General features: G+C 42.7%; 1 protein-coding gene across 6 annotated transcripts; it reads right to left on the bottom strand.

Moving 5' to 3' along the window:
• Nucleotides 1-929: 929 nt before the first annotated feature.
• On the bottom strand, nt 930-15,290 carry LOC109910063 (synaptotagmin-like protein 4). 6 transcript variants are annotated; one of them, XM_031798387.1, is made up of 18 exons: nt 15,095-15,276; nt 8,937-9,041; nt 8,277-8,452; nt 7,775-7,990; nt 7,312-7,421; nt 6,891-7,008; nt 6,604-6,759; nt 6,411-6,516; nt 6,114-6,219; nt 5,878-5,975; nt 5,649-5,735; nt 5,081-5,259; nt 3,634-3,736; nt 3,125-3,286; nt 2,864-2,966; nt 2,629-2,755; nt 2,248-2,456; nt 930-1,710 (listed from the first exon to the last, which is right to left on the bottom strand). In XM_031798387.1, the coding sequence occupies exons 3-18, from the start codon at nt 8,393-8,395 to the stop codon at nt 1,568-1,570; spliced, it is 2,142 nt and encodes a 713-aa protein (XP_031654247.1). In that variant the 5' UTR covers nt 8,396-8,452; nt 8,937-9,041; nt 15,095-15,276; the 3' UTR covers nt 930-1,567. The 6 variants fall into 6 exon arrangements, with proteins under 6 accessions (XP_031654247.1, XP_020364810.1, XP_020364809.1 ...); XM_020509221.2 differs by having other exon boundaries at nt 8,937-9,107; nt 15,095-15,272; XM_020509220.2 differs by having other exon boundaries at nt 8,277-8,455; nt 8,937-9,110; nt 15,095-15,262.
• Nucleotides 15,291-15,499: the final 209 nt, after the last annotated feature.

Genomic DNA, 15,499 nt, shown 5'->3' with positions numbered 1-15,499 from the left:
GTAGATGAAGGGGAGGGGACAAGTTAAAGAAAGATTTTTAAGCCTTGAGAGAATTGAGGCATGGATTGTGTATGTGTGCTATTCAGAGTGTGAATGGGCAAGACATAACATTTGAAACCGGTTTGGTAGTAGGTGCCAAGCGCACCATTTTGAATCAAGAACTGCAACACTGCTGGGTTTTTCACTCTACAGTTTTCCGTGTGTATGAAGAATGGTCCACCACCCAAAGGACATCCAGCCAACTTGACACAACTGTGGAAAGCATTGGAGTCAACATGGGCCATCATCCCTGTGGAATGCTTTCGACACCTTGTAGATTCTGTGCCCCGATGAACTGAGGCTGTTCTGGGGGGGGGGGGGGGGGGGGGGGGGTTATGCCACCCAGTATTAGGAAGGTCTTCCTAATGTTTGTTATACTCAGGGTCTATCTTGTTGACTATGGTGACTCCACTTGTACTTGACACGAAATGATCATCTCGTACTGTGGTACAGGCAGGCTTTCCAGATCATACTTCAACATGGTGCTGCTGGACAAGGATGGTTTGGACCACGAGAGATTCCTCACACCCACCACATCCGATGAGCTCTTCTCATACTTCAACAACCTTTTGGACGAAGAAGAATGGAGGCGGTTGGAGTTTGAGACCTCTGTGAGACCTCTGAATAAGAGTGCCCCCTGGTGGCTTGGAGAGGTCAGACACTTTTACAAAGATATCAGCTCAGAGGAAGGCTGGCCCAGAAAAGAGAGAAAGAAACAAGATAACAGATAACAGCTCTGCTAGTCAAATGTTTCCATTGGCTGATAAACAGGCTAAGATCTCTTCATCTAAAAGTATAGAGATTGTTGGTGTATTGTTAGAGGATGAAACATAGGTACCTTTACTTCACCCTCCATACTGCACAGACGGGTATAACAAACGTGGATGATTAAAGGTTCAGTCACTTCATATTTTTATTTATTTGGTGAATTAAATATTTGATACAGTCATAGGACTCAAAAGAGCATAAAAGTTGAGAAATAAAATGAGTCTCCTTCACTTTGTGCAACTGGTAATATTTACATACATATTTAAAAATCATATGCACAGTAGTTTTTTTAATTACCATGAATCATAACCCAAGGTGACATGGACCAAAACTGGTTCAATGCCTTAAGAGTGGAACAGAAATTCTGCCTGAAACTGAAACACCAGCAACCCCCATGAAGCGCCACAGTTAATGAGTGGTTTGCTGAACATGGATAGAATTCAGCTTCGATAAAATGTCAATTAAACAGGAGTTTTTCAATTTGATCAACATTTTTGTTTAGTGTCGATTGATCTCAAAAAGTATTTGTATAGTTGACAACCTTATATTTAAAAATATGAAATGATACCTCTATCAAAAACATCAAGCTATCAGGTGAATTTACACCGATTTCAAATCACTTGTTTTAGGCCAATAGTGTCATAATAGTGCCTGCGGTCAGACAGTCTTTTTTTTTTTTACAGAATGATGGTGATAAAAAGTTGAGGGATTGCCCTGTCTCCATAGCTCTTCTTTCAGGTTACGAGGTAGTGTGGCGTCTTCACTTGCTCTTGCCCATAGAGGAGCGTAATGGAAGAGAGCCCTCTGCACACGAGTCAGGGTATTGCATCATCTTCTGCCACAGAGTCACCTCCTCCCCTGTAGAATCTGCCTCCACTTCCTCCTTCCCAACCTTCAGTGTGGCTGAAAAGAAGGGCACCAGAAAAACAGTGAACTAAAGTAGGTCTGTCCTGTCCTAACTTCATCCCCAGGCTATTGCGCATATAAGCCTGGGATAATGTTTCAAAGTTGGCCTTAGTGGGTGTGACCATTAGGTGTTGTGGGATTGTTTGGTAGATTAAGCCAATGCTATCTGCACCGTGAGTTACTTCCGGTCTTTCTGTATTGGCTAACACAAGCTCAAGTTTGACGCTTTGGTCCACCAGACTTCACACATTTGGACAGAAATGTCAGGGAATGAGATTTATTTTAACAATAGGCCTACTGCTCTTAGTAATTTAAACTGAGGTAGCTTCACCTTACTACCATCTTTAACATTGGAAAAATAGGTGACCTGCAACAGAATAGTAAATCAAACACGTAAAACGGTAGAGCAATACTGCCAATGGATATAAACTGACACTTCCCCGCCATAAATCAACAAGGTGTTGTGTGTCATTAATTGTGGCTTTGCTGAGTCGAAACCCCACCCAGGAAGATAAAAAGGTGTTGTGTCATTACCTGTGCCTGTGCTGAGTCGAACCCCACCCAGGAAGTCATTACTGGACATGGCCTCCCGGTCCCACACTGTCAGCTCTAGCCACATCTCACTTAGCTGGTCTAGGGTCAGGTCTTTGTACACAAATGTGTGGTCGTAGTGAGGGTTCAGAGTTTTCTTCACCACCGGAGTCTTCCTCTTAGTGGACTTGGCCTTCGATGGCAACAAGTACCTAGGTTTAAAAGCATGAGTGAGAAGGATTACATTTTGATGAAGGCTAGGTGGCTGAAAAATATTCTTAAAATGAGCAGGAGTTGCACAATCTCAAGTGAGGATGATGAAACAAAATGTGTCTCTGTTAGAGTGAACATAGAGAGTTAGTGACATCATGCCGCCAAGCTAACCCTTTCACAAAGGAATCCGACATGTCCCCTGCTTTCATTGCCGTCAGGTTCTTGGCCTCTTTGATCAAGACGTGCAACTCCCCTCCCTGCTCCGTCTTTGTCTTCTTGCCTAGAGAGAGTCTCTTGCCTAGGGGAGATAGTGGTGTCAGACAGCCACTGGTAGGGATTGGTCTGACACAGATAGTGCTGACTGAGCTTTTCTGTTAGTTTGTTCTGTCGACACGGGCACTCCTACCTTTGGTCTTTTCAGTGGGTGAATTCTTGGCCGAGACATACTTCAGGGAAATCAACAGTTCTCCTTTGTACTGAGAGAAGGCAGAGGACTGCAGTGGTGACGCCTATAGAGGATAATAGTCAGTAAAACCACTAGACCACAGGGTTGTACTGTAGATTAGAAATACATTTAGTGATTGATGTGTAGGGCCTGCAATGTTTTCTGACCATGTGACCTGACCAGGAACAACAGAGCCCTAGTGATGAGACTATTCAGGCTTACTTTTCCCACGAACGCCACACACTCCTCGTGGTCTGCGTCGAGGTTCCTGCAGTCCAGAGGCACCTCCACCTCTCCAAGGAAGGCATTACGGCCCAAGCGGGCATGGTGCCAGACGGAGAGCTGGAGGGAACGATTGAGCACCTGGGAGCGACTGATGGAAAACTGAATGAGGAGAAGAGATGAAGTGAGAGAGTGACACCCTGCTCTCACTGATCCGTCAACTACATCTTAGTAAAGTTTTCCACCCACCCTCTCTGGCCTTTGCATCAGAGTTACTTGTTCACTATACTCAAGTTAAAAAAAGGGCAGCAACAAAATCAATATTTGTTTGTCTTTCACTAACGGCGATTAACTCTCCTTATCTTGAATGCCAATATCAATCTTACTGCCTACTGAAGGAGGCGGCATTATCAACTTAACAACCGGCCATTGAGTAATAAGGGATGTGTACAGGGTTAAAGTTCATCAGTGTTCATCTAATTCTACTGCAGTTCCAGAGAGGCCATCACCTTTAGGGTCTCATTGTAAGTGGGGTCCACTGTGTTATGTTTAATGCTGGTTTTTTTCTTGCCAATGCGAGACTTGTCAGGGAGAAGGTAGCACTTGACATACCTGCAGGACAAAAAAAAACATGAATATTTTCCTACATGTTAAAGAGTTCAAATGAAGCCATATTCCATCTGGTCCTGCAATACCAATAAACTATACTGAAGAAAAATATAAAAATGCAACATGTCAAGTGTTTGTCCCATGTTTCATGAGCTGAAAAAAAAGATCCCATAAATTGTCCATATGCCCCAAAAAATTTATTTCTCAAATTTTGTGCACAAATTGGTTTACATCCGTGATAGTGAACATTTATCCTTTGCCAAGATAATCAATCCACCTGACAGGTGTGGCATATCAAGAAGCTGATTAAACAGTATGATCATTACACAGGTGCACCTTGTGCTTGATACTATAAAAGGCCACTCTAAAATGTGCAGTTGTCACACGACACAATGCCACAGACGTCTCAAGTTAAGGGAGCGCGCGATTGGCATGCTGACTGCAGAAATGTCCACCAGAGCTGTTGCCAGAGAATTGAATGTTCATTTCTCTACCATAAGCCTCATCCAATGACATTTTAGAGAATTTGTGTGTATGGCATCGTGTGGGCAAGAGGTTTGCTGATGTCAACATTGTGAATAGAGTGCCCCATGGTGGCGGTAAGGTTGTGGTATGGGCAGGCATAAGCTATGGACAAGGAACACAATTGCATTTTATTGATGGCAATTTTAATGCACAGAAATACCGTGACGAGTACCTGAGGCCCATTGTGAGGCCCATTTCTTTTAAGGTATCTGTGACCAACAGATGCATATCTGTATTCCCAGTCATGTGAGATCCATAGACTAGGGCCTAATTACATTTATTTCAACTGACTGATTTCTTCAATTAAAATCACTTGTAGATGATTTCCTGGTGTTTTTAGTGTTATGTTCAACAGTAAATAAAAGTTGCTCAGAAAATTGGGGGGGCCAAATAAAACCACCCGCGGGCCAAATTCAGCCTGCCAGTTGGGAAACCTGATCTACATTATGTCATACAGTAATAACACTGAAGTGTGTGTCTAGAGTGAACAACAGGATTACTGGGAATCATTCTCTACAATGCATCTCATCTACTGTCATTGTAAAAACATGACGAGACTTATTGCAACCTACGGTAGAATAGTGTTGGTCTCACTTGAAGGAGTGGGGGATACTATCACTGTTGGCAATGACATGATGGAATGCATCTGAATAGTGCAAAGGAGCTTTGTTGAAAGAAAATTCCAGAGCGGCATCCACCATGACTTTCATCCACCCAGTGTTTTCAGATGTGGGGATATGAAGGAGAGGAAACATTATTGAGATGCACCCATCATTTCCTACTGAGACAACTGTTAAACCCTAGTCCTGAGGGGACACTCACGGGTTTGAGCGCTGGCGTCTGGCATCCCCGTGAGCCAGCGAGTGACACTCCTTGACGAGGACGGCCAGGCTCTGGGTGGTGTCATCGTAGCTGATAGAGAACACGATGTCCCCGCTCACCTCCACACTGTCATAATCTCCTGCCTCACTGTAAATACTCATCAGACTGCCCAGTGTGCTCTGTGGTGGACACACACACACACTTCTGTTAATAGTTGGTTTAAATGCATTCATATTGACTACAATTCTATAACTTGGAATTCAAAATTGTGACCAGAAAGGTAAATGTAACGTATTCAATCAAGTAACAAACTTCCTGGAAAGCACACAAATGAGGCCTGTGACAATGAAAATCAGGTCAGTCAAATTTGCATGCCCTGAAGCAACTTTGACCGTGAGCTTTTGTTGCCATGGTAACTTAATTAGGCAGCAGCTCACAACACAAACCAGGATATCCTGAATTGTTTCAAAGTTCTGGTTCAATAAATATCTTGAGGAACTCTAAAAATAGCATCACACACTAACTAGAACATTTGAAAATAGGATAAGTGAGAATCGCATGCATTTACCTTGGAGCCACGAAGATTTGAGGTACTTGAGCACACCTTTCTATGGATGCTCACCAAGTTATCAATGTCTTCATCCTCCTCATCATCCTGCATGCATAGCAAACCATTTAAAATCGTGAAAAAGACAATGCAACTGCATCTCTCACCAATACTAGCACTATAAGGAAGTATTTTGTAGTATAGTGAAGCCTTATGCATTAGTCTGTAATGAGGAAGAGGTACTGCTCACTGGCACATTGAGCCCAGGCACCGACTTGCTCCGGTCACCCATAAAGCCCTCTGATGCTTCAGCCCCCTCCTCACGCAGGTCCAGCACAGACGTGAATTCTGAGTGAAACCCATGGAGACGCATTCAAATGGAGCATGTCTTTGTTAACTCAAGCAGGCCAGATGCCCTTAAAACAAAACAATATTTGAATAGAGTTTGGGAGTCAGGGCTACCGAGGCGACACACAAGAGTCTCACCGGAGGATTTCTGAACTCGTCTGACGCTCTTCTTGAACAGGCCGCCATCTTCCAATGCGACAGTCCCCGTGCCAGAACTAACACTACGACGACTTACTACGGAGGACTATGGAAAGAGACAAGGGTTACAGTCAGGTGTGACAGTATAATATGTATTGGCTGGAGACATGAGGACTAACACAGGGTTAGGGTCAATTCCATTATTTTTCATGTGGACTTTTCACTTGCCGACTTGACTGACTGCACTAAAATGGAACTGACCCCAACACCTGATTGATAGGTAAACGGTCTCCTTACCGTGTCTGCATCCGAGGTGGGGCTGTGGCTATTGACGAGGTCAGCTTTGACTAGACCATTCATACTGGACCTTGTTGGACTAGACTGTCCTGTGCTCTCCTCCTTCCTGGATCATAAACACCATTCATATTGAGCAGACATCCCAAAAGCAGTTTTGTTAGCATGTAGCCCATTTGTTTGGATGTAGACTTACCTTGGTAAGAGAGGAGTCCCAAGAGAGGACTCGGTCTCTGTCATGACACTGTTCAGGCTGGCTTTCTCTGCAGGCTCATTGTCCCTGTGCTGCTGTTGCTCCTGCTGCTCCTTGGTCTTAACTCCCACGGATTCTTCGGAGACTTCGTCTAGCAGACTGAGAAGGTTGAAATAACAGTGTCAAAATGTTATATGTTGAATTGAAACTCCATCCACATATTCCAGTAACTGCATCACCCTATTGATTGTAAAGCATGTGTTGTCACCCCAGATAAAAATAGGACTCACTCCTTGTTGGAGACTGCTAGGTCCCTCAGTCTGGGTCGGGGAACAGGGGTGGTGGGCTGGCTGGGGTTCAACTCTGTACTGTTCAACAGGAGCGCTCCCATGTTCTCCCTCTTCCTCACTAAAACAGAACACCAAGCTTTAGCATGACAGGCAACTGGTAATATGCTGACAGTGGCTTCATTCATTCAGACAGGGATTTCCTTACTGGGAAGTGCCATTGAAAAAAAGTGCATAAACAAAAGTTATGCAGTAACGGAGCTTCTTACATATCAATATTGAAATTGAGCAGAGAAAAATAGCAATTTGTCCTATGCTGCCACACCACTGACAATGACATTCCACTCTGCACCAGCAGTGAAAGGCGTTTAGGGTTTCCAATTGAATAGAGCGTTGCTCACAACTTGGTGGTTCCTGGACTCACGTGGGGGCCTCTTTTTGAGGGAAGTTCTCACTATGTCGTGTCCAGGGGTGGTGAAGAAGCGGTTGACTCGCTGGTCATAGAACCAGTCTCCGGTGACCTTCTTTAGATCACTGGAGAAAATAACACCACACATTACCACCACGTTAAAACATCATCAAATATATGGACCACAACTCTAAGGGTGACATGCTGACAGTGTGAAAACGTTGTAAAAAATAAAAACACAGAAAAATATTTTTTTTACACAAGTTTAGAATGCAACAGATATGCATAGCGTGCATCCACGAAATGTAAACCCCTGAAAGTATTATCGTCTCCTTGTGGGCGTTGTACAGTGAGAGTCTTTGACATTAACAAAAACATCACGCTTTGCATATAGATACAGCAAACACAGGGATCGTCGCCATTTAGATGCTAAAAGACAGGGTGGGGTGATGTACAGTACAGAGAAATTGACTCTTACGCCTCTTTAGCACACACACTGCACACCCAGGATCCATTGGGGCACACTGAGCAGCAGTTGTGGCACACTTGGTGTTTACATGCCCTACACTGGCTGGAGCCGGCAGATAGTGGACCAAGTGGTTCCTGGCAGCGGCCGCAGCTACGCTCACTGTACTTCCCACTGCTACGCTTGGCGCCCTTCCTCATAATGTCCAGCAGCTCCGTCTTCAGCTTCCTAAAAACAACAGGGGGGGGGGGGGGGGGGGGGGGGGGCATTGGTTAGACCCTTGCCTATTGGTGTCTATGTTGACATCTTTGCATAACTGGATGTTGAAAGTCTAGTGACTGCCTCCATCTGCACTCGTGAAATACTGAGTTGATGAGGTGAATGCTAGATTGCCACCAGCATGCACTGTATCGCTTTCACCAGTCCTGTCTTTTTAGATCAGATTAAGGAAAGGAGACAACGTCAGGAGGAAGCCACTTTAGGACTATTGAGATGCAGCTCGGGGAGTTCTCACCGGACACGGTGCTCTTCAGCCTGCCTCAGTTCCTCGTCCCTCCGCAGCACCTCCAGGATCAGCTCCCGCTCCGAGTCGGTCAGGAAGGCCACATTAATCATGTCTGCAGCCTGTGGCATTGCACCTCCGTCCCAGGCTAACCCCTTAGGGATTATCACCCTAGGCCAGACAGGCTCCTGCTAGCCAAAGAAGAGAACAGGGCTGAGTTCAGAAGGCACAAAATGGGAACATGTTTTATCCATCTATAACTTGTCCTTTGTGGTTTCTGCCTGAAAATGCCTTTCTCCTGTTTTACCAAGCACCATAGCTTACATTTAAAATCCCTCATGATATCACAGTGAAAAGCAGTGTGAAAGTCCTAATCCCAAACATCAGCAGCATTGAAGATGGAGTAAAGCTGATCGGAGGCTTTTCCCCCAGCTAATGTCCATTTAATGGAGGACCCACTTTCAGTACATGAGCAACGACCTCACATACAGTACAGGCTACCCAGAAAGAGCACAGCATTACAGTGGACCACTGCAGGAGAGAGTGCGCGTTTAAACAATGGGAGGGCTTGCTGTGAGGGGAAAGGACAGAGACAGGTAGAGAGGGGTAGACCATGCAGGACTAGCAGACATACAGACAAAGGGGACTGTTAGTGGATGGTGTTACCCTTACCTCCTCCACTAGTGAGCCTCCATGCAGAGAGGCTGCTGCTGCCACAGTGTCAGAAGCCTCTCACTCTGCCTTGCTGGAGCTGGCTGGGTAATTAGGAAGATGGAGCTGGCAAGCATGGACAGACCCAGACAACACAGTGACCTAGCTTAGAGCCAACACCCTGAGATGGCCCTGCTGCAGACAAACCAGAGGGAAGGTGAACTAGTGGAACATTTCCATGACAGACTGACCAGGTAAAAGCTATGATCCTTTATTGATGTAACCTATTAAATACCCTTTTTTTTTTAAAAATCAGTAGATAAAGGGGAGGAGACAGGTTAAAGAAATACTTTTAATTAAGCTTTGAGACATGAGGGTGAATGGGTGAGACAAAAGATTTAAGTGCCTTTTGAACGAGGTATAGTAGTAGGTGCCAGACGAACACAGAACTGCAACACTGCTGGGTTTTTCATGCTCAACAGTTTCCCTTATGTCTCAAGTATGGTCCACCACCCAAAGGACATGCATCCAACTTGACACAACTGTGGCAAGCATTGGAGGAATGCCATCACTTTTTATAGTCCATGTCCTGAAGAATTGAGGCTGTTCTGAGGTCAAATGGGGGTGCAACTCAATATTAGGAAGGTATTCCTAATGTTTTGTACACTGTGTAAATCTCACCAGGACGTACAGTACGGTGTCATTTCCACTGGAGTAAACACCAAACTACAACACCTTTAACAAACTAAGCCTATAACGTTGTACTGTATATGCTTGAATCAAGTTGAAAATCCTTTGCAGGGAAAGAAAACAGCCCTGCCTAAGTGTATCTTGAGCTTTGAGTCAGGTACACAAACATAAATTAACATTTGTTGACATACAGATAGTGATTTTATTTCGACATGTCATCCTATAGTAAATAACAGGATAACTTGGGAAAATAGTCTCTACCTAATCTTACTTTGACAGGCGCTGGCACGCATATAGAATAGATAGATGATGACAAATAGGATCCAGGATCCTTGAGGTTTCAAACCCCTCTGACAGGGTGAACGTTTGCTTGAGGGAATTTGAACAGGAAAGCTAAAAACAACACGAGCTCAGCATATCGCAGGGTTCCCACCCTCTAAGGACATAGAGCGGCGGGTGGAGTGCACTGGTTAAACCATTTGTTTAATCCTGACATCAAGCCTGTCGTCGGTCATGTTCCAGTTATGAGCTTCAATCTCTAGGTGAATCCAGAGCCTCAGAAGACATTGAATAGTCAAGTTGACCGTTTAAATGTTTTTTTAAAAGGCACTTCAATTTTTTTTGACAACTCTGAATTTACTGTGAGCACACTATATTTTTGAGGCAAGGCAACGTTTTTATCTGCTCAGGAATAGTTTCAGTGTGAGCCAGCACATTCGAGAAATAGTGTACAAAAGTATTGTTTGCGTCATCATGACCACATGGTATGGAAACCCGAGTGCCAAGAAGAGGACACAACTGTCCAGGGCAGCAAATATGGATAGCAAGATAGTTAGCAAACCTCAAAAAGCAGTTCAATAACATATACAGTTTCTTCAGAAAGTATTCAGACTCCTTGACTTATTCCACATTTAGAGCCTGAAAATCAAAATTGATAAAATATATTCATTCTCACCAATACCACACAATACCCCATAACGACAAAGTGAAAACATGTTTTTAGATATTGTTGCCAATTTATTGAGAATGAAATACAGAAATATCTCATTTACATTAGTATTCACACTAGGGCTGACCCCAATTTACTGGTCGATAGGCTGTTGGTCAACCAAGATTTTACACACACAAACATACACCCAGTCAAAAGTTTGGATACATCTACCCATTCAAAAGGTTTCTTTATTTTTACTATTTTCTACATTGTAGAATAATAGTGTAGACATCAAACTATGAAATAACACATATGGAATAATGTAGTAAACAAAAAAGGGTTTATATATATTTTATATTCTTCAAAGTAGCCTCCCTTTGCCTTGATGACAGCTTTGCACACTCTTGGCATTCTCTCAACCAGCGTCACCTGGAATGCTTTTCCAATTGTCTTGAGGGAATTCTCACATATGCTGAGTACTTGTTGGCTGTTTTTCTTTCACTCTGCAATCCAACTCATCCCAAACCATCTCAATTGGGTTGAGGTAGGGTGATTGTGGAGGCCAGGTCATCTGATGCAGCACTCCATCACTCTCCTTGGCCAAAAAGCCCTTACACAGCCTGGAGGTGTGCGTGTGCTGGGTCATTGTCCTGTTGAAAAAGAATGGTAGTCCCACTAAGCGCAAACCAGATGGGATGGCATATCGCTGCAGAATGCTGTGGTAGCCATGATGGTTAAGTGTGCCTTGAACTCTAAATAAATCACAGAGTGTCACCAGCAAAGCACCATCACACCTCCTCCTCCATGCTTCACGGTGGAAACCACACACGCGGAGAGCATCCGTTCACCTACTCTGCGTCTCACAAAGACACAGTGGTTGGAACCAAAAATTTGTACTCAGACCAAAGGACACATTTCCACCGGTCTAATGTCCATTGATTGGGTTTCTTGGCTCAAGCAAGTCTCTTCTTATTATTATTATTGGTATCCTTTAGTAATGGGTTTCTTTCCATCAATTTGACCATGAAGGCCTGATTTATGCAGTCTCTGAACAGTTGATGTTGACATGTGTCTGTTTCTTGAAATCTGAAGCATTTATTTGGGCTGCAATCTGAGGGGCAATTAAATCTAATGAACTTCTCCTCTGCAGCAGAGGTAACTCTGGGTCTTCCATTCCTGTGGCGGTCCTCATGAGAACAAGCTTCTTCATAGCGCTTGATGGTTTTTGCGACTGCACTTGAAGAAACTTTCAATGTTCTTGAAATGTTCTGTATTGACTGAGCTTCATGTCTTAAAGTAATGATGGACTGTCGTTTCTCTTTGCTTATTTGAGTTGTTCTTGCCATAATATGGACTTGGTCTTTTACCAGATTTGGCTATCTTCTGTATACCAACCTTACCTTGTCACAACACAACTGAAACACATTAAGGAAATAAATTCCACAAATTAACAAGGCACACCTGTTCATTGAAATGCATTTCAGGTGACTACCTCATGAAGGTGGTTTAGAGAATGGCAAGAGTGTGCAAAGCTGTCAAAGGCTGGCTATTTGAAGAATCTCAACTATAAAATATATTTAGATTTGTTTAACACTTTTCTGGTTACTACATGATTCCATATGTGTCATTTCATAGTTTTGATATCTTCACTATTATTCTACAATGTAGAAAATAGAAAACCGCTTGGCATTCAGGCCAAAGCATTGAATCTTGGTTTCATCAGACCACAGAATCTTGTTTCTCATGATCTGAGCGTCCTTTAGGTGCCTTTTGGCAAACGCCAAGCGGGCTTTCATGTGCCTTTTACTGAGGAGTGGTTTCCATCTGGCCACTCAACCGTAAAGGCCTGATTGATGGAGTGCTGCAGAGATGGTTGTCCTTCTGGAATGTTCTCCCATCTCAACAGAGAAATTCTGGAGCTCTCTCAGAGGGGCCATCGGGTTCTCGGTCACCTCCCTGACCAAGGCCCTTCTCCCCCGATTGCTCAGATTGGCTGGGCGGCAGGCTTTAAAAAGAGTCTTGGTGGTTCCAATCGTCTTCCATTTAAGAATGATGTAGGCCATTTTGTTCTTGGGGACCTTCAATGCTGAAAAAATATATAAATTGTACCCTTCCCCAGATCTGTGCCTCGACACAATCCTTTCTCTGAGCTCTACGGACGGCTCTAATTGCGTTGACCTCATCACTTGGTTTTTGCTCTGACATGCACTGTCAACTGTGGGACCTTATATAGACAGGTGTGTGCCTTTCCAAATCATGTGATAAATTCAATTGATTGGACAAGGGGACTCGAATGAACTTGTAGAAACATCTCAAAGATGATCAATGGAAACAGCCAAAGCAAAGCTGGAAAATGTAAGTCCTTGAGTGGCCCATCCAAATCCCAGACATGAATCCCATTGAAAATCTGTGGAGAGACTTGAAGATTGCTGTTCTCCGCCGCTCCCCGCCTAGCCTTTATTTATTTTTTATTTAACTAGGCAAGTCAGTTAAGAACAAATTATTATTTACAATGACGGCCTACAGCTTAACAGAGCTTGAGAAAATCTGCAAGGAAGAATGGGAGAAAAAAAACAATTCCAAATGTGCAAAGCTGATACAGACGACTCAAAGCTGCAATTGGCTCCAAAGGTGTTTCTACAAAGTATTGATTAGAGTGAAAATGTAATTTTCAATAAATGTGCAAACATTTCTAAAACATGTTTTCACTTTGTCATTATGGGGTATTTTGTGTAGCTGGGTGAGTGGAAAAAATTATTTAATCCATTTTGAATTCATGATGTAACACAGCAAAATGTGGAATAAGTCAAGGGGTATGAATACTTTCTAAAGGCACTACAAGTGCTGAGCACTCAGAGCAAAGCACTGACTATAGCTAATGACCCATCCACTATTTCCAGTTTGAAAAGCTCCCCTCAGGGAGGAGGGATCTAAGAATATCTATAAAAAGTAATTTGACCCAAGTTGTTGATAATGGTCTCAGATCCTGATGTATAAACATATGAATTATTTAAATCATGGAGGTGATCAGGTGCCCTTCAGTCTTAATGATGATGTATTTTTTACTAGGAATTCTTGATGTTGACTGTGGCTTTTAGACCAATGTATAGCCGACTAACAGGAAACTGCACTTGCACTTTTGTAGTTCGTATAGTTTATTATTTTTGAGGATGATGGAGTCCTGATGGCTTTTAATGTCTGTTTTTATGTTGTGAAGCCAAAGACACATTGGGTGGACAATAAAGTTTTTCTAATTCTAATAATGTTGAGTGAGTTTAAGCAGAGAGAAAAAAACTTCCATAGCCCTCATTACCACAGTGTTTGTGTGCTAAGCTGTGTCACTCACGCAGAACTTTGGAGAGAAACTTTTTCCTCATTGTTTTAAGGCTTGAGGCCAATTGACTCACATTTGAGAAGTGTACAATGCCTTGTAGGGCAGCTCACCAGGCAGCTGCCTACTTCAAGGGAATGCGTGTGTCACAGAAACAAAGATGACAGTGCCCTGGGATATTTCTTGAGTCAATAGACACTAAGAAGGATATCAACAGAAAGAGTGAGGACAAATTGAAAAGTGAATACAGGAAAGAAAACTCCACATAAGTGCTTTTCCAGGGCATCTTAGGTTGTGTTTACAGCACAATTCCGATGTTTTCGCCACTAATTGGTATTCAGATTCTTTGCCAAAATATCAGAATTGGGCTGCCTGTGTAAACAGTCTCATTGTGGGTATAGGCTATAATTAAAGGAAAGTTAATTCCAATTTAACAATGCATGAGAATAGCATAGTTTAATGTGCAATTTTCTTGACAGTTACTCAATAAGTAATGTAAGTCTAACAGCAAATGTAGGACTATTTCAAAGTATGTCATTTACCTCATTTGCCAAAAGGACTTAACAAAAAAATGCAGTAGGCTACATTTGATTGTTTTGTTGTAGCCTACTGTATTTTTTCTAACAGCCCAAATGTAATCAAACAAATCTATTGTAGGCCTAGAGACAATGCATGATGTGGCTGGATTTAAGATTGTGTTGGCAACACATCCAGTTAATTGGACATTATTGAAAAAGCGCAGTTTATCAACACACATGATCTGCTGAATAAGACAACGCTACCTAAGAAATGCATCTGAATGAGCGAGCGCAAATATAGTTCATAGAAGATTTGTCAGTCTCAAACAATTTATTTTAACACCTGTCCAGACGGTGTTTTAATTCCATTGAGAAAAATCGAAAACTTCACTTCGATTGTGATTCAAATTAATTCACCATACCACTTTCTTTCGTTCCCAAATCTTGGGAGGGAGGAGATGAAAAATAATCAAATGGAATAATACAAATTTCAGAGCAGACTGGTAGCGGACAAAACAAGTGCACGGGTATATCGTTTGTTCGCAACGTCAATGAATCGAGGATCGTAAAATCATTCCTAAGGGAGGTTTCCCATATCAGGCAAAGGTATTCAACAATTTACTGTCGTGTAAAAAAAAATGTGGATTGCAACTGTAATTCAATAAAACAGTTTTAATGAATGTTATAGATCACAACAAACTCAACTTACCGCTCAACCCTTTGCTGCAATGTGTCAGCGTGACTCCCACAGTCTACCTTCCAGTCTCTTTCCTGCACTCTGAAACTGTTGACTTTCAGCGTTGGTTATAATCATCACATCCCGGAAGATATGAATATCTGTGACAGCGGTGGGGCGACAAATAGCTACAGACGTTTTCCGCAGCAGGTGCATTCCCTCTGCTCTATTTCCCTACTTTTCTGAGAAAAAAAGCAGAAGCAGTGCTAATTAATTCAATACCAATAGTTTCCACAAGTACATAACCAAACCCCGTACAAATAATTTAGTAAAATTAAATAATAATGTGGAGCATTATTCTATTGTGGAAATAATGCAAGAGGCAAAATACACAAATACTTAGCTATTACATTTTTTTAAAATGTTTTAATTTTTGTG

This window comes from Oncorhynchus kisutch, linkage group LG19, assembly GCF_002021735.2.
Source record: "Oncorhynchus kisutch isolate 150728-3 linkage group LG19, Okis_V2, whole genome shotgun sequence".
NCBI classification, from domain to species: domain Eukaryota; kingdom Metazoa; phylum Chordata; class Actinopteri; order Salmoniformes; family Salmonidae; genus Oncorhynchus; species Oncorhynchus kisutch.
The sequence above is the reverse complement of the archived record's forward strand: the minus strand, read 5'-3'. Positions and strand labels throughout refer to the sequence as shown.